A 24,666-nucleotide genomic window follows, 5' to 3' on the forward strand; every position below is an offset into this window, starting at 1 on the left:
GAAAAATGAAAAACTCCAAAAGAAACAATGAACTCATCAATATGTAAATAGATTGCGAATAACCACACAACGCATAGAACTACATCTTGTAGCGGACACACTCGGTGAATGTGAGGGGCTCAATCACTCGGTCAATACACAACCGCCTCTAGTAAATCTTAACAATGTTCACACGGCCAAATATATGTATTTGTATGTGATATCAATAAAATATATGTATAGTATGTACGCTGTATCACTTATATACCACGAGATGTATAAATGTTTCCTTTTAATGAAAACTTTATACGTTTCGTGGTTCATTATTGATAAGGCGAACATACATATATAACTTACGAATAGGCTCAAGGTATTCAGCCATTTCGATTCCACTGCTATCTGGTTCTGCATATTCTCTTTCATCATCAGCACCAGTATTGTTTGAAGCTTGCTCCGTACTTATGCCTGGTTTTGGTCTAATGCAAAAGGAATCAGAGATATTGAAAGCATTCCCGCTTAGGTTTTATAGTCTTTAGGTTCAAACATTTTCATCGTACCTAATATTTTAACAAATGATAATTCAGTGATAAACACCGTTTCGAATCATAATCGTAGATCAAAATAGATGAATGAAAATGTGCATACACCATTATCCCAATGGCTCATTCTTACTAATCCTAAATCAGGGACATTTTACCTGGTGTGTTTGTTATTAATTATTTTACTGCTGCTTTGTCTTCATTGTGCCTAATTTAGAGATTCCTGTACATTCTTTAATACTAGGCATACATCGTGCACATCTTTTTCTCTTTAAAATGTTATCAAACTACGCCATGCTTCAATTAAAAGCTTTACTTATTGTCGACACTTGATTTGCAGTGATGATCAGTTTCATATAAAGGCAGTGTAGCACATGCTCAAGAAAATATAATTAATTAATCTTACCTAGTAATTATTACCTCTTTTGACACTTTTCCTGCAATATATTTAAGAATATAATAATGGTTTCATCAATTCGACATCGCGACTAATGTATTGTAACTAAAATGATGTCGAGATGACTTTGGAGTATTTACTAATCCTTAAGGTTTTAAATGTTTAGTTTAGTGTATATGAAATTAAAATCTACCAAATTGGGTGCTTTTCTAATTTGAACATTTTAGACAGAATCATACGCACCTCAGCTTTGTGTCTTTTAACGAGCTTCTAATCAGTTTACGATATGATAGATCATGCATACATCATCGTTCTCTGAATAGTTGATGTCGGTATACATATATTGAATTTAATATCAGACGAAATATAGGAAAAGGTTCTGCTGGAAACGTAGTAAACGGTTCTGCTGGTTAGAAATAATTTTGTTTTCTGACTTGTAGAGACAAAGAATTAGTTATATCAATTACATTCGATAATAAATATAAAATAAAAAAATCTTTTGAATTTTTTTTTTATTAACCCCGTAATTGGTTGACCAATGGATCGGGGAACCATCCCAGGTCACCTTACAATCAAACATTTCTGGTTATCAGATGATCTAGGGATAATAAATATAATCTACAGAGAAAGTAAAAAAGAAAAAAAAAACACACAAACAAACACACGTTTATACTCATGCATATGGCACAAAATCTAGGTGACATGGCCTTTGTGATATTACTTATTATTTTGTTCCTGTTTACCATCAAGTCAGAGACAAGTTAAATGTTCATTGTTGATGTCCATTTTTGAAGAAATTGGTCCTCTTTTTTATTCACCTTAGCAATGTATTTTTCAATGTTCTTATGCATTGCAACTATTTGCTTAAAAGCAAAAATAGAAGGATTTTTCATATTGAATCTGCAAGTATAAATATAATATTTTGCCAAAATAAGCAGAAAATTACCCAAACTATCCAGTTGTTCACTTCCTAAAAATGTTTCTTTTTTGGATAGATGTACAATATTTGGGCAAAAAGGTGCAAAAACTTCAATAAAACGGTACCAAACTGTGAAGTAATACTGCAGTCATAAAAGAGATGCTCAATACTTTCAGTTTCACTCTTACAGAAAGTACATTTGTTGTCATCAAATATGTTAATTCTTTTAAGAAAATCATTAGTAGCGATTATTCTATGGATTAATTTAAAGTTAAAAGAGATCAACTTGGTATCCTTGGTACAGCATTTTGCCCGGTATATATATTAAACCACTCCTCACTACTTATATTTTTATTGAATACTGATAATAAATAACTTATGTTGAAGAAAAGAAAAGAAAGTTGGAAAGCAAATATAGGCCTATTCCATTAAAGATTCAACTATTGTAGAAAATGTAAAGAAGCAGAAATGCTTTTGCTGATAACGTTTAAATAAATTGACATATTAGTTTCAATGCTGTTGACACTTGATTCCCTCTGATTGATATGGAACATAAACAAATGATGCATAGTAGGTGGAACATTATTGCCTAGAACATGTCCCGTGGAGTATGATCGTGACCTTTGATGACATTACATTTAGTTAGTTTAGACATGTCTAATGTTTGTTTCTTATCTGGCTGTGGTGAAAATAATATCAATACATTTTTATGTGGACTATTCCGAGAACTTTTACAAATATATTTCGTTGCAATTTTATATATTAAAAGTATACTTTCTACATGGTGGTCATGGAGATTGAATAGTTGCAATGGATGCCATAAGTAAGGGTCTAAACTGGCCTTTCCTGGAACGTTTTAACGAAGATTACTGTCCTTTAGCGACACAATATGTTTGATCAGATTGTTATCGACGCTAAGACACACCATCCCCACATTCATGCAGGAGAAATTAAATTAAACATAGCAGTCATGTGAAATATTTACTGTGTGATGGGTCACTTTCTGCGATGTTACTAGGAGGTGGAACAATCATCATATTCTTAGCCTATTGCACTAATATATTCATGTGTGGGCTTCTTTGATACCAACTTTGTGTCATATTGAACTTAATGGAAATTTGTTATCAAACAGAAATCCCCCGAAACGCACCACGTCTATGTGCTCGTCCCTTTACGCATCATTTCCATATCGCTATAACAGAAAGTTAATAAAGAATTGCACAATAAGTTTGCCTTCTAAGCACATGTTCAGAACATCCGACGTTCATATATGTATCGTACAGGACGATGGAAAAATCATATAGACACAACTTTAATCTTGAAGGTGGCGATAAAGTAAATAGAGGTAATACAATCATGACTCCTTATGTAATTAGAGCGTTGTAATTAGAGCGTCAAACAGTCACGGTATATTCCCGTCTTGTGACAAGTTTCCCTCCCTCCATAGTGAGCTTTGGGTTAGAAACCTAGCAGCTTCCTGATCTGTTGTGGAGCTTGGTACATGATTAATTGAGTAAATGATTGTATTTTGACGGCACACCAGCACTGTAAGGCTATTTAACGCCATATAAAGGTTGTATGTATGATCATTTAAATATGATAAAAAGTTACATATCGACCAGCGATATCAAAACAAAATAGCTGAATGTAAAGCGATACGATGGTTAAGGGTAAACATCTTCGGAAGCCTTCTGATTAATTAGATGATGAGGTATGTTCCGAGAAACTGTCAGCACGAATATTTGCTATGTGACGATTGGAACTAAAATTGTTATTGTTCAGCTTCAGATGTCAGAGAGAATTGTGTTTTCTTTTTCCGTTTATTTTGTAAATAGTGCTCCAAACATTTTTAGCAGAGTTACGGGAGTTTAAAGAAGAAACATATTTCTTCCATGATGCTCGTTTGCTTTCTGTGATCGTGCGGCGAGGTTTGGCCGGGAGAATTAGGTTACTCCTTAAATATCTGGGCGTAAGACGATTGTTAAATTTGTTCAATGCTTCTCGGCGTTGTCTAATGGCTTCTTTACATTCTTTAGTGACCCAATAGCTTTGGAATCTTGTGCCGTTCCGTGAGAACTTGGAAATATATTCTTCTGCAATTTCGATTAAAATAGAAGCACAATGCTGAATGGGATCATGAATGTCGAAAGGGTTATCATGATTTAGCATAGTCTTACAGAATATTTCAAGCTTGGCCTAGTCGGTCGTGTTTATATTCCATTGTGGAATTGTATCATCATTTGTAGAGTTAATGTTTTCTAGGGAGATTGGAAAGTGATCACTACTGTCAAGGACATCGGCGACCTTCCAATCATAGTCCAAAACCAGCGAAGGAGAACAAATTGTCAAATCAATACACGTGCATGTACACGTTCCAGGGTGTAAGCACGTCAGAGGTTTGGTGTTATATAAGCTTAAGTCGTGTCTAGAAATGAAGTCTTCTACTTTGTGGCTTCAGTCACTTTTCTGATTTGATCCCCATAACATTTTATAAACTGTTATGGGAATAAAACGAACCATTGCCGTGTATGCACGGATGCGATAGATTTGCGACTCACACCTATACTGGTCACAATGACCTACTATTTTTAATAAAATCATTATTTATTATCTCACACACCTATTGCAAAATAAATTCTATAAAAGATCTTGCATTTTAGAATAAAAACATTTCACTTATTTCCGAGATTGTGACTATCATTTCTATATTGTATGTGTTCTCAAACTATAGCACGGTTTAACTTGACAATATATCTAACAATACATCTCGAAGTGGAAAAATATTTACATTTCGATTCGGGAATTGTGATCTATAGTTCCGGATTCTGAAAACTAAAAAAAACCTGTGCCTGTGTCCAAATGTATAAAACTTTTTGACTCTAAACATCTTTGATAAATGCATATGGGTTATCAGTTAAAACGTACATCAAAAATGGGTGATTGTGACTTACATTATTCGGTCATGAGGGAATTTTCAAAGCGACTAGCTTTTGTAATAGACGTGGAGGTTATCTTGCGATATCCTGCTCACTAATAGCTCTTGAAAACTAGTACAACTCTCTTTTTTTAACCAGTAAATCGTTACGTCAATTGAGGGAGTTGTAGCAGGTTCAGTTCCACGCGATCGGTTTGCTATATTCAGTTTGTAAAAGATGAAAGAAAATCTGAGTAACACTACTAACTAGATTAATTAATAAGATAAAAATTGTCTCTTACTGAAACAATTTCTTCATATTTTGAAGTAATTTTAGTTAATTAATTTTGACAATAATGGGACCTAAAAATAAACATCCGTTGTATTTCAAATCCAATCTAATCCAATCTAATTGTGTGTGTGTGTTTTGGATTGTTAACGTAGCTTTAAAAAAGTATTCAGTCATATCGCCACGATGTCTGCAGTGTGGTAGTTTATAGTGATGTCTTACACTTGAGCATCAAGCCGCTGACATGTAGCATGATGTTCCACCCAGTCAAATTATCTTGACTCCAGACCATCCAGTCCTAACACTAAAAGCCCAATCGAATTGCGACTATGCTTTATATATGTTCATTTTATGGACATTTGGGTTTATATACATAGGAAAAATGAAAAACTCCAAAAGAAACAATGAACTCATCAATATGTAAATAGATTGCGAATAACCACACAACGCATAGAACTACATCTTGTAGCGGACACACTCGGTGAATGTGAGGGGCTCAATCACTCGGTCAATACACAACCGCCTCTAGTAAATCTTAACAATGTTCACACGGCCAAATATATGTATTTGTATGTGATATCAATAAAATATATGTATAGTATGTACGCTGTATCACTTATATACCACGAGATGTATAAATGTTTCCTTTTAATGAAAACTTTATACGTTTCGTGGTTCATTATTGATAAGGCGAACATACATATATAACTTACGAATAGGCTCAAGGTATTCAGCCATTTCGATTCCACTGCTATCTGGTTCTGCATATTCTCTTTCATCATCAGCACCAGTATTGTTTGAAGCTTGCTCCGTACTTATGCCTGGTTTTGGTCTAATGCAAAAGGAATCAGAGATATTGAAAGCATTCCCGCTTAGGTTTTATAGTCTTTAGGTTCAAACATTTTCATCGTACCTAATATTTTAACAAATGATAATTCAGTGATAAACACCGTTTCGAATCATAATCGTAGATCAAAATAGATGAATGAAAATGTGCATACACCATTATCCCAATGGCTCATTCTTACTAATCCTAAATCAGGGACATTTTACCTGGTGTGTTTGTTATTAATTATTTTACTGCTGCTTTGTCTTCATTGTGCCTAATTTAGAGATTCCTGTACATTCTTTAATACTAGGCATACATCGTGCACATCTTTTTCTCTTTAAAATGTTATCAAACTACGCCATGCTTCAATTAAAAGCTTTACTTATTGTCGACACTTGATTTGCAGTGATGATCAGTTTCATATAAAGGCAGTGTAGCACATGCTCAAGAAAATATAATTAATTAATCTTACCTAGTAATTATTACCTCTTTTGACACTTTTCCTGCAATATATTTAAGAATATAATAATGGTTTCATCAATTCGACATCGCGACTAATGTATTGTAACTAAAATGATGTCGAGATGACTTTGGAGTATTTACTAATCCTTAAGGTTTTAAATGTTTAGTTTAGTGTATATGAAATTAAAATCTACCAAATTGGGTGCTTTTCTAATTTGAACACTTTAGACAGAATCATACGCACCTCAGCTTTGTGTCTTTTAACGAGCTTCTAATCAGTTTACGATATGATAGATCATACATACATCATCGTTCTCTGAATAGTTGATGTCGGTATACATATATTGAATTTAATATCAGACGAAATATAGGAAAAGGTTCTGCTGGAAACGTAGTAAACGGTTCTGCTGGTTAGAAATAATTTTGTTTTCTGACTTGTAGAGACAAAGAATTAGTTATATCAATTACATTCGATAATAAATATAAAATAAAAAAATCTTTTGAATTTTTTTTTTATTAACCCCGTAATTGGTTGACCAATGGATCGGGGAACCATCCCAGGTCACCTTACAATCAAACATTTCTGGTTATCAGATGATCTAGGGATAATAAATATAATCTACAGAGAAAGTAAAAAAGAAAAAAAACACACAAATAAACACACGTTTATACTCATGCATATGGCACAAAATCTAGGTGACATGGCCTTTGTGATATTACTTATTATTTTGTTCCTGTTTACCATCAAGTCAGAGACAAGTTAAACGTTCATTGTTGATGTCCATTTTTGAAGAAATTGGTCCTCTTTTTTATTCACCTTAGCAATGTATTTTTCAATGTTCTTATGCATTGCAACTATTTGCTTAAAAGCAAAAATAGAAGGATTTTTCATATTGAATCTGCAAGTATAAATATAATATTTTGCCAAAATAAGCAGAAAATTACCCAAACTATCCAGTTGTTCACTTCCTAAAAATGTTTCTTTTTTGGATAGATGTACAATATTTGGGCAAAAAGGTGCAAAAACTTCAATAAAACGGTACCAAACTGTGAAGTAATACTGCAGTCATAAAAGAGATGCTCAATACTTTCAGTTTCACTCTTACAGAAAGTACATTTGTTGTCATCAAATATGTTAATTCTTTTAAGAAAATCATTAGTAGCGATTATTCTATGGATTAATTTAAAGTTAAAAGAGATCAACTTGGTATCCTTGGTACAGCATTTTGCCCGGTATATATATTAAACCACTCCTCACTACTTATATTTTTATTGAATACTGATAATAAATAACTTATGTTGAAGAAAAGAAAAGAAAGTTGGAAAGCAAATATAGGCCTATTCCATTAAAGATTCAACTATTGTAGAAAATGTAAAGAAGCAGAAATGCTTTTGCTGATAACGTTTAAATAAATTGACATATTAGTTTCAATGCTATTGACACTTGATTCCCTCTGATTGATATGGAACATAAACAAATGATGCATAGTAGGTGGAACATTATTGCCTAGAACATGTCCCGTGGAGTATGATCGTGACCTTTGATGACATTACATTTAGTTAGTTTAGACATGTCTAATGTTTGTTTCTTATCTGGCTGTGGTGAAAATAATATCAATACATTTTTATGTGGACTATTCCGAGAACTTTTACAAATATATTTCGTTGCAATTTTATATATTAAAAGTATACTTTCTACATGGTGGTCATGGAGATTGAATAGTTGCAATGGATGCCATAAGTAAGGGTCTAAACTGGCCTTTCCTGGAACGTTTTAACGAAGATTACTGTCCTTTAGCGACACAATATGTTTGATCAGATTGTTATCGACGCTAAGACACACCATCCCCACATTCATGCAGGAGAAATTAAATTAAACATAGCAGTCATGTGAAATATTTACTGTGTGATGGGTCACTTTCTGCGATGTTACTAGGAGGTGGAACAATCATCATATTCTTAGCCTATTGCACTAATATATTCATGTGTGGGCTTCTTTGATACCAACTTTGTGTCATATTGAACTTAATGGAAATTTGTTATCAAACAGAAATCCCCCGAAACGCACCACGTCTATGTGCTCGTCCCTTTACGCATCATTTCCATATCGCTATAACAGAAAGTTAATAAAGAATTGCACAATAAGTTTGCCTTCTAAGCACATGTTCAGAACATCCGACGTTCATATATGTATCGTACAGGACGATGGAAAAATCATATAGACACAACTTTAATCTTGAAGGTGGCGATAAAGTAAATAGAGGTAATACAATCATGACTCCTTATGTAATTAGAGCGTTGTAATTAGAGCGTCAAACAGTCACGGTATATTCCCGTCTTGTGACAAGTTTCCCTCCCTCCATAGTGAGCTTTGGGTTAGAAACCTAGCAGCTTCCTGATCTGTTGTGGAGCTTGGTACATGATTAATTGAGTAAATGATTGTATTTTGACGGCACACCAGCACTGTAAGGCTATTTAACGCCATATAAAGGTTGTATGTATGATCATTTAAATATGATAAAAAGTTACATATCGACCAGCGATATCAAAACAAAATAGCTGAATGTAAAGCGATACGATGGTTAAGGGTAAGCATCTTCGGAAGCCTTCTGATTAATTAGATGATGAGGTATGTTCCGAGAAACTGTCAGCACGAATATTTGCTATGTGACGATTGGAACTAAAATTGTTATTGTTCAGCTTCAGATGTCAGAGAGAATTGTGTTTTCTTTTTCCGTTTATTTTGTAAATAGTGCTCCAAACATTTTTAGCAGAGTTACGGGAGTTTAAAGAAGAAACATATTTCTTCCATGATGCTCGTTTGCTTTCTGTGATCGTGCGGCGAGGTTTGGCCGGGAGAATTAGGTTACTCCTTAAATATCTGGGCGTAAGACGATTGTTAAATTTGTTCAATGCTTCTCGGCGTTGTCTAATGGCTTCTTTACATTCTTTAGTGACCCAATAGCTTTGGAATCTTGTGCCGTTCCGTGAGAACTTGGAAATATATTCTTCTGCAATTTCGATTAAAATAGAAGCACAATGCTGAATGGGATCATGAATGTCGAAAGGGTTATCATGATTTAGCATAGTCTTACAGAATATTTCAAGCTTGGCCTAGTCGGTCGTGTTTATATTCCATTGTGGAATTGTATCATCATTTGTAGAGTTAATGTTTTCTAGGGAGATTGGAAAGTGATCACTACTGTCAAGGACATCGGCGACCTTCCAATCATAGTCCAAAACCAGCGAAGGAGAACAAATTGTCAAATCAATACACGTGCATGTACACGTTCCAGGGTGTAAGCACGTCAGAGGTTTGGTGTTATATAAGCTTAAGTCGTGTCTAGAAATGAAGTCTTCTACTTTGTGGCTTCAGTCACTTTTCTGATTTGATCCCCATAACATTTTATAAACTGTTATGGGAATAAAACGAACCATTGCCGTGTATGCACGGATGCGATAGATTTGCGACTCACACCTATACTGGTCACAATGACCTACTATTTTTAATAAAATCATTATTTATTATCTCACACACCTATTGCAAAATAAATTCTATAAAAGATCTTGCATTTTAGAATAAAAACATTTCACTTATTTCCGAGATTGTGACTATCATTTCTATATTGTATGTGTTCTCAAACTATAGCACGGTTTAACTTGACAATATATCTAACAATACATCTCGAAGTGGAAAAATATTTACATTTCGATTCGGGAATTGTGATCTATAGTTCCGGATTCTGAAAACTAAAAAAAACCTGTGCCTGTGTCCAAATGTATAAAACTTTTTGACTCTAAACATCTTTGATAAATGCATATGGGTTATCAGTTAAAACGTACATCAAAAATGGGTGATTGTGACTTACATTATTCGGTCATGAGGGAATTTTCAAAGCGACTAGCTTTTGTAATAGACGTGGAGGTTATCTTGCGATATCCTGCTCACTAATAGCTCTTGAAAACTAGTACAACTCTCTTTTTTTAACCAGTAAATCGTTACGTCAATTGAGGGAGTTGTAGCAGGTTCAGTTCCACGCGATCGGTTTGCTATATTCAGTTTGTAAAAGATGAAAGAAAATCTGAGTAACACTACTAACTAGATTAATTAATAAGATAAAAATTGTCTCTTACTGAAACAATTTCTTCATATTTTGAAGTAATTTTAGTTAATTAATTTTGACAATAATGGGACCTAAAAATAAACATCCGTTGTATTTCAAATCCAATCTAATCCAATCTAATTGTGTGTGTGTGTTTTGGATTGTTAACGTAGCTTTAAAAAAGTATTCAGTCATATCGCCACGATGTCTGCAGTGTGGTAGTTTATAGTGATGTCTTACACTTGAGCATCAAGCCGCTGACATGTAGCATGATGTTCCACCCAGTCAAATTATCTTGACTCCAGACCATCCAGTCCTAACACTAAAAGCCCAATCGAATTGCGACTATGCTTTATATATGTTCATTTTATGGACATTTGGGTTTATATACATAGGAAAAATGAAAAACTCCAAAAGAAACAATGAACTCATCAATATGTAAATAGATTGCGAATAACCACACAACGCATAGAACTACATCTTGTAGCGGACACACTCGGTGAATGTGAGGGGCTCAATCACTCGGTCAATACACAACCGCCTCTAGTAAATCTTAACAATGTTCACACGGCCAAATATATGTATTTGTATGTGATATCAATAAAATATATGTATAGTATGTACGCTGTATCACTTATATACCACGAGATGTATAAATGTTTCCTTTTAATGAAAACTTTATACGTTTCGTGGTTCATTATTGATAAGGCGAACATACATATATAACTTACGAATAGGCTCAAGGTATTCAGCCATTTCGATTCCACTGCTATCTGGTTCTGCATATTCTCTTTCATCATCAGCACCAGTATTGTTTGAAGCTTGCTCCGTACTTATGCCTGGTTTTGGTCTAATGCAAAAGGAATCAGAGATATTGAAAGCATTCCCGCTTAGGTTTTATAGTCTTTAGGTTCAAACATTTTCATCGTACCTAATATTTTAACAAATGATAATTCAGTGATAAACACCGTTTCGAATCATAATCGTAGATCAAAATAGATGAATGAAAATGTGCATACACCATTATCCCAATGGCTCATTCTTACTAATCCTAAATCAGGGACATTTTACCTGGTGTGTTTGTTATTAATTATTTTACTGCTGCTTTGTCTTCATTGTGCCTAATTTAGAGATTCCTGTACATTCTTTAATACTAGGCATACATCGTGCACATCTTTTTCTCTTTAAAATGTTATCAAACTACGCCATGCTTCAATTAAAAGCTTTACTTATTGTCGACACTTGATTTGCAGTGATGATCAGTTTCATATAAAGGCAGTGTAGCACATGCTCAAGAAAATATAATTAATTAATCTTACCTAGTAATTATTACCTCTTTTGACACTTTTCCTGCAATATATTTAAGAATATAATAATGGTTTCATCAATTCGACATCGCGACTAATGTATTGTAACTAAAATGATGTCGAGATGACTTTGGAGTATTTACTAATCCTTAAGGTTTTAAATGTTTAGTTTAGTGTATATGAAATTAAAATCTACCAAATTGGGTGCTTTTCTAATTTGAACACTTTAGACAGAATCATACGCACCTCAGCTTTGTGTCTTTTAACGAGCTTCTAATCAGTTTACGATATGATAGATCATGCATACATCATCGTTCTCTGAATAGTTGATGTCGGTATACATATATTGAATTTAATATCAGACGAAATATAGGAAAAGGTTCTGCTGGAAACGTAGTAAACGGTTCTGCTGGTTAGAAATAATTTTGTTTTCTGACTTGTAGAGACAAAGAATTAGTTATATCAATTACATTCGATAATAAATATAAAATAAAAAAATCTTTTGAATTTTTTTTTTATTAACCCCGTAATTGGTTGACCAATGGATCGGGGAACCATCCCAGGTCACCTTACAATCAAACATTTCTGGTTATCAGATGATCTAGGGATAATAAATATAATCTACAGAGAAAGTAAAAAAGAAAAAAAACACACAAATAAACACACGTTTATACTCATGCATATGGCACAAAATCTAGGTGACATGGCCTTTGTGATATTACTTATTATTTTGTTCCTGTTTACCATCAAGTCAGAGACAAGTTAAACGTTCATTGTTGATGTCCATTTTTGAAGAAATTGGTCCTCTTTTTTATTCACCTTAGCAATGTATTTTTCAATGTTCTTATGCATTGCAACTATTTGCTTAAAAGCAAAAATAGAAGGATTTTTCATATTGAATCTGCAAGTATAAATATAATATTTTGCCAAAATAAGCAGAAAATTACCCAAACTATCCAGTTGTTCACTTCCTAAAAATGTTTCTTTTTTGGATAGATGTACAATATTTGGGCAAAAAGGTGCAAAAACTTCAATAAAACTGTACCAAACTGTGAAGTAATACTGCAGTCATAAAAGAGATGCTCAATACTTTCAGTTTCACTCTTACAGAAAGTACATTTGTTGTCATCAAATATGTTAATTCTTTTAAGAAAATCATTAGTAGCGATTATTCTATGGATTAATTTAAAGTTAAAAGAGATCAACTTGGTATCCTTGGTACAGCATTTTGCCCGGTATATATATTAAACCACTCCTCACTACTTATATTTTTATTGAATACTGATAATAAATAACTTATGTTGAAGAAAAGAAAAGAAAGTTGGAAAGCAAATATAGGCCTATTCCATTAAAGATTCAACTATTGTAGAAAATGTAAAGAAGCAGAAATGCTTTTGCTGATAACGTTTAAATAAATTGACATATTAGTTTCAATGCTATTGACACTTGATTCCCTCTGATTGATATGGAACATAAACAAATGATGCATAGTAGGTGGAACATTATTGCCTAGAACATGTCCCGTGGAGTATGATCGTGACCTTTGATGACATTACATTTAGTTAGTTTAGACATGTCTAATGTTTGTTTCTTATCTGGCTGTGGTGAAAATAATATCAATACATTTTTATGTGGACTATTCCGAGAACTTTTACAAATATATTTCGTTGCAATTTTATATATTAAAAGTATACTTTCTACATGGTGGTCATGGAGATTGAATAGTTGCAATGGATGCCATAAGTAAGGGTCTAAACTGGCCTTTCCTGGAACGTTTTAACGAAGATTACTGTCCTTTAGCGACACAATATGTTTGATCAGATTGTTATCGACGCTAAGACACACCATCCCCACATTCATGCAGGAGAAATTAAATTAAACATAGCAGTCATGTGAAATATTTACTGTGTGATGGGTCACTTTCTGCGATGTTACTAGGAGGTGGAACAATCATCATATTCTTAGCCTATTGCACTAATATATTCATGTGTGGGCTTCTTTGATACCAACTTTGTGTCATATTGAACTTAATGGAAATTTGTTATCAAACAGAAATCCCCCGAAACGCACCACGTCTATGTGCTCGTCCCTTTACGCATCATTTCCATATCGCTATAACAGAAAGTTAATAAAGAATTGCACAATAAGTTTGCCTTCTAAGCACATGTTCAGAACATCCGACGTTCATATATGTATCGTACAGGACGATGGAAAAATCATATAGACACAACTTTAATCTTGAAGGTGGCGATAAAGTAAATAGAGGTAATACAATCATGACTCCTTATGTAATTAGAGCGTTGTAATTAGAGCGTCAAACAGTCACGGTATATTCCCGTCTTGTGACAAGTTTCCCTCCCTCCATAGTGAGCTTTGGGTTAGAAACCTAGCAGCTTCCTGATCTGTTGTGGAGCTTGGTACATGATTAATTGAGTAAATGATTGTATTTTGACGGCACACCAGCACTGTAAGGCTATTTAACGCCATATAAAGGTTGTATGTATGATCATTTAAATATGATAAAAAGTTACATATCGACCAGCGATATCAAAACAAAATAGCTGAATGTAAAGCGATACGATGGTTAAGGGTAAGCATCTTCGGAAGCCTTCTGATTAATTAGATGATGAGGTATGTTCCGAGAAACTGTCAGCACGAATATTTGCTATGTGACGATTGGAACTAAAATTGTTATTGTTCAGCTTCAGATGTCAGAGAGAATTGTGTTTTCTTTTTCCGTTTATTTTGTAAATAGTGCTCCAAACATTTTTAGCAGAGTTACGGGAGTTTAAAGAAGAAACATATTTCTTCCATGATGCTCGTTTGCTTTCTGTGATCGTGCGGCGAGGTTTGGCCGGGAGAATTAGGTTACTCCTTAAATATCTGGGCGTAAGACGATTGTTAAATTTGTTCAATGCTTCTCGGCGTTGTCTAATGGCTTCTTTACATTCTTTAGTGACCCAATAGCTTTGGAATCTTGTGCCGTTCCGTGAGAACTTGGAAATATATTCTTCTGCAATTTCGATTAAAATAGAAGCACAATGCTGAATGGGATCATGAATGTCGAAAGGGTTATCATGATTTAGCATAGTCTTACAGAATATTTCAAGCTTGGCCTAGTCGGTCGTGTTTATATTCCATTGTGGAATTGTATCATCATTTGTAGAGTTAATGTTTTCTAGGGAGATTGGAAAGTGATCACTACTGTCAAGGACATCGGCGACCTTCCAATCATAGTCCAAAACCAGCGAAGGAGAACAAATTGTCAAATCAATACACGTGCATGTACACGTTCCAGGGTGTAAGCACGTCAGAGGTTTGGTGTTATATAAGCTTAAGTCGTGTCTAGAAATGAAGTCTTCTACTTTGTGGCTTCAGTCACTTTTCTGATTTGATCCCCATAACATTTTATAAACTGTTATGGGAATAAAACGAACCATTGCCGTGTATGCACGGATGCGATAGATTTGCGACTCACACCTATACTGGTCACAATGACCTACTATTTTTAATAAAATCATTATTTATTATCTCACACACCTATTGCAAAATAAATTCTATAAAAGATCTTGCATTTTAGAATAAAAACATTTCACTTATTTCCGAGATTGTGACTATCATTTCTATATTGTATGTGTTCTCAAACTATAGCACGGTTTAACTTGACAATATATCTAACAATACATCTCGAAGTGGAAAAATATTTACATTTCGATTCGGGAATTGTGATCTATAGTTCCGGATTCTGAAAACTAAAAAAAACCTGTGCCTGTGTCCAAATGTATAAAACTTTTTGACTCTAAACATCTTTGATAAATGCATATGGGTTATCAGTTAAAACGTACATCAAAAATGGGTGATTGTGACTTACATTATTCGGTCATGAGGGAATTTTCAAAGCGACTAGCTTTTGTAATAGACGTGGAGGTTATCTTGCGATATCCTGCTCACTAATAGCTCTTGAAAACTAGTACAACTCTCTTTTTTTAACCAGTAAATCGTTACGTCAATTGAGGGAGTTGTAGCAGGTTCAGTTCCACGCGATCGGTTTGCTATATTCAGTTTGTAAAAGATGAAAGAAAATCTGAGTAACACTACTAACTAGATTAATTAATAAGATAAAAATTGTCTCTTACTGAAACAATTTCTTCATATTTTGAAGTAATTTTAGTTAATTAATTTTGACAATAATGGGACCTAAAAATAAACATCCGTTGTATTTCAAATCCAATCTAATCCAATCTAATTGTGTGTGTGTGTTTTGGATTGTTAACGTAGCTTTAAAAAAGTATTCAGTCATATCGCCACGATGTCTGCAGTGTGGTAGTTTATAGTGATGTCTTACACTTGAGCATCAAGCCGCTGACATGTAGCATGATGTTCCACCCAGTCAAATTATCTTGACTCCAGACCATCCAGTCCTAACACTAAAAGCCCAATCGAATTGCGACTATGCTTTATATATGTTCATTTTATAGACATTTGGGTTTATATACATAGGAAAAATGAAAAACTCCAAAAGAAACAATGAACTCATCAATATGTAAATAGATTGCGAATAACCACACAACGCATAGAACTACATCTTGTAGCGGACACACTCGGTGAATGTGAGGGGCTCAATCACTCGGTCAATACACAACCGCCTCTAGTAAATCTTAACAATGTTCACACGGCCAAATATATGTATTTGTATGTGATATCAATAAAATATATGTATAGTATGTACGCTGTATCACTTATATACCACGAGATGTATAAATGTTTCCTTTTAATGAAAACTTTATACGTTTCGTGGTTCATTATTGATAAGGCGAACATACATATATAACTTACGAATAGGCTCAAGGTATTCAGCCATTTCGATTCCACTGCTATCTGGTTCTGCATATTCTCTTTCATCATCAGCACCAGTATTGTTTGAAGCTTGCTCCGTACTTATGCCTGGTTTTGGTCTAATGCAAAAGGAATCAGAGATATTGAAAGCATTCCCGCTTAGGTTTTATAGTCTTTAGGTTCAAACATTTTCATCGTACCTAATATTTTAACAAATGATAATTCAGTGATAAACACCGTTTCGAATCATAATCGTAGATCAAAATAGATGAATGAAAATGTGCATACACCATTATCCCAATGGCTCATTCTTACTAATCCTAAATCAGGGACATTTTACCTGGTGTGTTTGTTATTAATTATTTTACTGCTGCTTTGTCTTCATTGTGCCTAATTTAGAGATTCCTGTACATTCTTTAATACTAGGCATACATCGTGCACATCTTTTTCTCTTTAAAATGTTATCAAACTACGCCATGCTTCAATTAAAAGCTTTACTTATTGTCGACACTTGATTTGCAGTGATGATCAGTTTCATATAAAGGCAGTGTAGCACATGCTCAAGAAAATATAATTAATTAATCTTACCTAGTAATTATTACCTCTTTTGACACTTTTCCTGCAATATATTTAAGAATATAATAATGGTTTCATCAATTCGACATCGCGACTAATGTATTGTAACTAAAATGATGTCGAGATGACTTTGGAGTATTTACTAATCCTTAAGGTTTTAAATGTTTAGTTTAGTGTATATGAAATTAAAATCTACCAAATTGGGTGCTTTTCTAATTTGAACACTTTAGACAGAATCATACGCACCTCAGCTTTGTGTCTTTTAACGAGCTTCTAATCAGTTTACGATATGATAGATCATGCATACATCATCGTTCTCTGAATAGTTGATGTCGGTATACATATATTGAATTTAATATCAGACGAAATATAGGAAAAGGTTCTGCTGGAAACGTAGTAAACGGTTCTGCTGGTTAGAAATAATTTTGTTTTCTGACTTGTAGAGACAAAGAATTAGTTATATCAATTACATTCGATAATAAATATAAAATAAAAAAATCTTTTGAATTTTTTTTTTATTAACCCCGTAATTGGTTGACCAATGGATCGGGGAACCATCCCAGGTCACCTTACAATCAAACATTTCTGGTTATCAGATGATCTAGGGATAATAAATATAATCTACAGAGAAAGTAAAAAAGAAAAAAAAACACACAAACAAACACACGTTTATACTCATGCATATGGCACAAAATCTAGGTGACATGGCCTTTGTGATATTACTTATTATTTTGTTCCTGTTTACCATCAAGTCAGAGACAAGTTAAATGTTCATTGTTGATGTCCATTTTTGAAGAAATTGGTCCTCTTTTTTATTCACCTTAGCAATGTATTTTTCAATGTTCTTATGCATTGCAACTATTTGCTTAAAAGCAAAAATAGAAGGATTTTTCATATTGAATCTGCAAGTATAAATATAATATTTTGCCAAAATAAGCAGAAAATTACCCAAACTATCCAGTTGTTCACTTCCTAAAAATGTTTCTTTTTTGGATAGATGTACAATATTTGGGCAAAAAGGTGCAAAAACTTCAATAAAACGGTACCAAACTGTGAAGTAATACTGCAGTCATAAAAGAGATGCTCAATACTTTCAGTTTCACTCTTACAGAAAGTACATTTGTTGTCATCAAATATGTTAATTCTTTTAAGAAAATCATTAGTAGCGATTATTCTATGGATTAATTTAAAGTTAAAAGAGATCAACTTGGTATCCTTGGTACAGCATTTTGCCCGGTATATATATTAAACCACTCCTCACTACTTATATTTTTATTGAATACTGATAATAAATAACTTATGTTGAAGAAAAGAAAAGAAAGTTGGAAAGCAAATATAGGCCTATTCCATTAAAGATTCAACTATTGTAGAAAATGTAAAGAAGCAGAAATGCTTTTGCTGATAACGTTTAAATAAATTGACATATTAGTTTCAATGCTATTGACACTTGATTCCCTCTGATTGATATGGAACATAAACAAATGATGCATAGTAGGTGGAACATTATTGCCTAGAACATGTCCCGTGGAGTATGATCGTGACCTTTGATGACATTACATTTAGTTAGTTTAGACATGTCTAATGTTTGTTTCTTATCTGGCTGTGGTGAAAATAATATCAATACATTTTTATGTGGACTATTCCAAGAACTTTTACAAATATATTTCGTTGCAATTTTATATATTAAAAGTATACTTTCTACATGGTGGTCATGGAGATTGAATAGTTGCAATGGATGCCATAAGTAAGGGTCTAAACTGGCCTTTCCTGGAACGTTTTAACGAAGATTACTGTCCTTTAGCGACACAATATGTTTGATCAGATTGTTATCGACGCTAAGACACACCATCCCCACATTCATGCAGGAGAAATTAAATTAAACATAGCAGTCATGTGAAATATTTACTGTGTGATGGGTCACTTTCTGCGATGTTACTAGGAGGTGGAACAATCATCATATTCTTAGCCTATTGCACTAATATATTCATGTGTGGGCTTCTTTGATACCAACTTTGTGTCATATTGAACTTAATGGAAATTTGTTATCAAACAGAAATCCCCCGAAACGCACCACGTCTATGTGCTCGTCCCTTTACGCATCATTTCCATATCGCTATAACAGAAAGTTAATAAAGAATTGCACAATAAGTTTGCCTTCTAAGCACATGTTCAGAACATCCGACGTTCATATATGTATCGTACAGGACGATGGAAAAATCATATAGACACAACTTTAATCTTGAAGGTGGCGATAAAGTAAATAGAGGTAATACAATCATGACTCCTTATGTAATTAGAGCGTTGTAATTAGAGCGTCAAACAGTCACGGTATATTCCCGTCTTGTGACAAGTTTCCCTCCCTCCATAGTGAGCTTTGGGTTAGAAACCTAGCAGCTTCCTGATCTGTTGTGGAGCTTGGTACATGATTAATTGAGTAAATGATTGTATTTTGACGGCACACCAGCACTGTAAGGCTATTTAACGCCATATAAAGGTTGTATGTATGATCATTTAAATATGATAAAAAGTTACATATCGACCAGCGATATCAAAACAAAATAGCTGAATGTAAAGCGATACGATGGTTAAGGGTAAACATCTTCGGAAGCCTTCTGATTAATTAGATGATGAGGTATGTTCCGAGAAACTGTCAGCACGAATATTTGCTATGTGACGATTGGAACTAAAATTGTTATTGTTCAGCTTCAGATGTCAGAGAGAATTGTGTTTTCTTTTTCCGTTTATTTTGTAAATAGTGCTCCAAACATTTTTAGCAGAGTTACGGGAGTTTAAAGAAGAAACATATTTCTTCCATGATGCTCGTTTGCTTTCTGTGATCGTGCGGCGAGGTTTGGCCGGGAGAATTAGGTTACTCCTTAAATATCTGGGCGTAAGACGATTGTTAAATTTGTTCAATGCTTCTCGGCGTTGTCTAATGGCTTCTTTACATTCTTTAGTGACCCAATAGCTTTGGAATCTTGTGCCGTTCCGTGAGAACTTGGAAATATATTCTTCTGCAATTTCGATTAAAATAGAAGCACAATGCTGAATGGGATCATGAATGTCGAAAGGGTTATCATGATTTAGCATAGTCTTACAGAGTATTTCAAGCTTGGCCTAGTCGGTCGTGTTTATATTCCATTGTGGAATTGTATCATCATTTGTAGAGTTAATGTTTTCTAGGGAGATTGGAAAGTGATCACTACTGTCAAGGACATCTGCGACCTTCCAATCATAGTCCAAAACCAGCGAAGGAGAACAAATTGTCAAATCAATACACGTGCATGTACCCGTTCCAGGGTGTAAGCACGTCAGAGGTTTGGTGTTATATAAGCTTAAGTCGTGTCTAGAAATGAAGTCTTCTTCTTTGTGGCTTGAGTCACTTATGTGATTTCATCTTCATAAAATGTTATAAAACGTTATGAGCATTAAAATCCCCGAGTACATCAAATGGCGCGATAAATTGTTGAAGAAGATTGTCTAATTCGTTTTGTACTAAGTTGGTCTTTGGTGGTATATAAATAGAACAAGACATAATCACTCGGTTTATTTTGACACTTATAGCAATGGCTTGAAAATATATCAAATGAACACAGCTCAATGTTTTGTAAATTATAAATTGTTAAATTCGTGATGGAAATATACAAGATTAGTTATTCTTCCCTGCTGCAAGTTATGGAGGAACATCGACCGACCAACTGATTTTACAGTTTTCTGTGCACACCTTGTCTGGCTGACATTGTTTTGTATTAAGTCCATATATTTTAGTCAATTATGTCTTATTATGAGAAAATATATTTTGATGACGCAAATTATTCTATTATTCTTGGAAAAGACATGTCGCCAAGGCTCATTGGTTAGCCTGTCAGACTAGCGATCACAAGCGCTGGGGCACAACAAAAGTTTCAACGGGTCGGACACAGCTGTATATTTCTAGTAGAAAATACTTACTTTATTTGTTCAACCATACATGAAAAGTAATACATATTTGGCGTTTTGGTTCGTTCATTTATTATATTACCATTATAGCATTACTTGCAAACATATCTCAGCTTTGAAATGGAATTCCTATATCTTGATTATATATATATATATATATATATATATATATATATATATATATATATATATATATATATATATATATATATATATATATATATATATATTGTGTTATAAGGAAAGTGTTGTATTAAATAAAATGTTATATTACTTTTCCTTCGGTGTAGCCTTCTCACAAGATTCTTAATCAGGCCAGCTGCCACAAGTGAGACGGCTAATGCAGAGACGGCAATAATTTCTACCATGTCTGAAAGGAAATATATGCGTTAGGATGTTACATACATAATAATTCAGATGGAAGAATGTGACTATGCGTAATTATGTACCTGAAAATATATCTAAAGATTGAGATTCAATGACAGAGAGAATACAAATGATCCGGTAAGCACCAAAAACTGTATATAGCTTTATAGTTAGTTCAAGTGATGCAGAAAAACGTATTTCCCATATTTGCAGGTAAGTAACAGTTGCAATATATTAAATAAAAGAAATGCTATTATTAGACAAGATACACATTAATTTTGGATAATCATAACTACACTTTGTGCATGGGGATGCAACAATCCATTATATTACAATAGAAGGAATTAATAAAGAATGAAACATGCTATGCAAATGAATATATTTGTCCTTTAATCATTCGTTGAATTGAATTGGTTGATAAATCAATAAAATGTTTAATTTATATTTATCTTTCACCACTTACATTTTTCTGACCTAGAGGTTGAGAGATTAGGGATAAATGGTGTGCTGACATATGAATCTCTACTTCCTGGGCTTGATGTAGTATTGATTTCTGAACAAAAAGAGACAATATGTAGAATAATGTAGGATTCAGATTAACGCCATATCAATCATAAATCAGTGTATTATGATGCTTAAATGGATGCAGACCTATGTTGTCATTTTCTATTACGATGCTTTCACAGTTTTACCGTCAGTTTCTCATCGTACCTATTTCAAAATTAATATATATATATATATATATATATATATATATATATATATATATATATATATATATATATATATATATATATATATATATATATATATATATATATATATATATATATATATATATTAATATCGTTTTTCTAGGTCAGGATAAAATATTATCCAGCATCCGATCCGCAACAAGGTGAATCAAACTTGTTGAAGCATAATAAATTTAAAAGATCTATTCCTGCAGACATAGTCATATAACGTTTCACAAACACACCGGCTGTTGTGGTTTAGTTGTTAGTTTTGGCAATGTTTTGTATTTGCCTTTGATAATATCTCGTGGATAGTCGAGAGCGCTCAGACTAGTTAAATTCTACTTTTACACTATTAGCTGTCCGTTTATTCCATTCATCTTATTCAATCCCTGACACAAACCATTCCTTGCTACATCCAGTGCACTTCACAATTTTCTACATACTTTATTTGGGCCGCAAGTAAAACATCAAAATGTTTTTATTTTATTGTATTGTCAATAATGCAAAATACGTTTTTGTAAATAATTTTTAAAAAAAGCATTTATATTAATAAGACTAATCTGATTCCAATATTTTTAATTTATTCATTATTGAATTTATTCATTTTAAATTGTTAAAGAAAATATGCATGTAACATTATTTTAGTTCTTTATTTCTCTATTTGTCATGTTCTGTATAACAATTTGATGAATCAGTTGATCCAGTTTATCGTAGATGATGAGGTGACATCTTCTAAATGATAATAAAGTAAAAGAAGAAAGTGATAGGAAGATGTGAATTCTTGACGGGGTTCATTCTTGCGCGGGTCATCGTTACAGTTATCAAAGCCAGAACCATTCGTTCGGACCAAATTAAAGGTATGTGTGTTGTTAATAAAGACAAATGTATAACGAGTCAACTATGCATATTCCATGTTTGACTTCTTTTGAATTGTGTTATGGTGACTGCAAACGAAATCATACAAAGACTTAATAGGATGGTAAGGAATCGTGTTCAACACCCAACGGATATCTGCCACCCATACAGAAATCCAAATGATGTGATAAAATGCTTCATAAGTGCTTGATTGCTATATGTGTCTACAGATATGGCTTGTAAGTTACCAACAGGTATTTTTCAATCACGTAACTGACGTAAAATCTTCAAAATAGGCCAATATATTCGCAAACGCATTCAGTTATCTTGTAGTACAAAATAACATGTTATAAATGTGATTTACGGAATCGTATTTCTTTCAATATGTATAGATATTTCTGAGAAATAAAAATACACAAGGGAGCGAAGCACCAAAAGAACTGTAAACGCGCCGACAAAACGAAAACGATATTCTTATATATTATTGGCACATGAGAATGAACAGGATCAATTTATGGAATCCATTAAAAATATGAATTCACGTGCATCACGTCGTTGTTGATCAATCAAGCATAACCTGTATTAATATATTTGTTTAAAATATAGAATATCGTTTTAGTTTTAAAATACATCATTAGAGACACATAGACAGAGAGAGACTCAATCGCACTCATTTATCCAGCCGTATGAAAGCTTGGAATGAAAATCCAAATGAATTTAAGAAATAGCAACATTAAGGTTTCACGCGCTTTTAATTTTACTTTCGTCACTATAGTTTCTGGGATTTCTTTCAGATTATGAAAATTAAGTTTTTAATCAATAGGAAATAATAACAGTGTTCAAGCCTTGATTTCTAGTTCATCAAATATTTTCAAACAGTCTTTTGACGCATATTTATATTCAATATCTTTGTAATACTTTTCTTGGAAATATGAGATTAGTTTGAATACATTTTAATCATATTTCAAGAATTACAGCATAATATGTTTGAATCCATACATTTTAGTTTTCTGTGAACATATCTTTAATGGATGTTTTAGGCATTCGATTCATGAGGAGATTGCTGTTTATTGTTATGAGAATGCACTGGTCCTCTAGTCAATGATGTAAAAACCATGTTGTTAATTTTCATTCCTTCCATACTAGCTGCATGTTGTAATTCAGAGTATAAAAGAAAAAATGGAAACTCACACATTGTGCACATGTTATGACATTATTGAAACTGAGACTTATGATTCCGCAGATTATAATTATAGGCTTGTTCATTGTGTCTCAAAGAAACGCAATAAGCCATCATTGTGCTTTCAATTACTCTGGATAAATGTCATTAAGTCTGATCTTGAGTGGACTGATGTCCAACTGAGAAGATGCCACTTGTGCTTTCTTCGTATTTATTGCACATGAAAATTCGTTTTCAATACAATCTGCTTTTTCAATTAGTTATTTTAAGATTAGAATTCTTGTGTGCAATGTACCATGCATATCAAATATAAGGAAACATCCTTCGAGCAAACAGTATATATTATTGATCTCATCTGCAAGAAATAGTTACCTGTAAACTCGACAAATACGGAATCCATAAGTAAATCCTTGTCGTCCCAGGCAACATACATTCCCAT

The 24,666-nt window shown here is 33.3% G+C and overlaps 1 protein-coding gene across 1 annotated transcript; it reads right to left on the reverse strand.

Moving 5' to 3' along the window:
- Window positions 1-336: 336 nt before the first annotated feature.
- Window positions 337-24,666, reverse strand: LOC149769858 (uncharacterized; the record flags this gene model as incomplete). Its single annotated transcript, XM_089949732.1, has 9 exons — window positions 24,600-24,666; window positions 21,930-22,008; window positions 16,575-16,693; window positions 11,751-11,781; window positions 11,163-11,281; window positions 6,339-6,369; window positions 5,751-5,869; window positions 925-955; window positions 337-455 (listed from the first exon to the last, which is right to left on the reverse strand). Coding segments are annotated over exons 1-9 (715 nt in total), but the record flags the coding sequence as incomplete, so codon positions are not given.

This window comes from Sinohyriopsis cumingii, unplaced genomic scaffold (genome assembly GCF_028554795.1).
Source record: "Sinohyriopsis cumingii isolate HCF-2022 unplaced genomic scaffold, ASM2855479v2 utg003142l, whole genome shotgun sequence".
Taxonomy (NCBI): Eukaryota; Metazoa; Mollusca; class Bivalvia; order Unionida; family Unionidae; genus Sinohyriopsis; species Sinohyriopsis cumingii.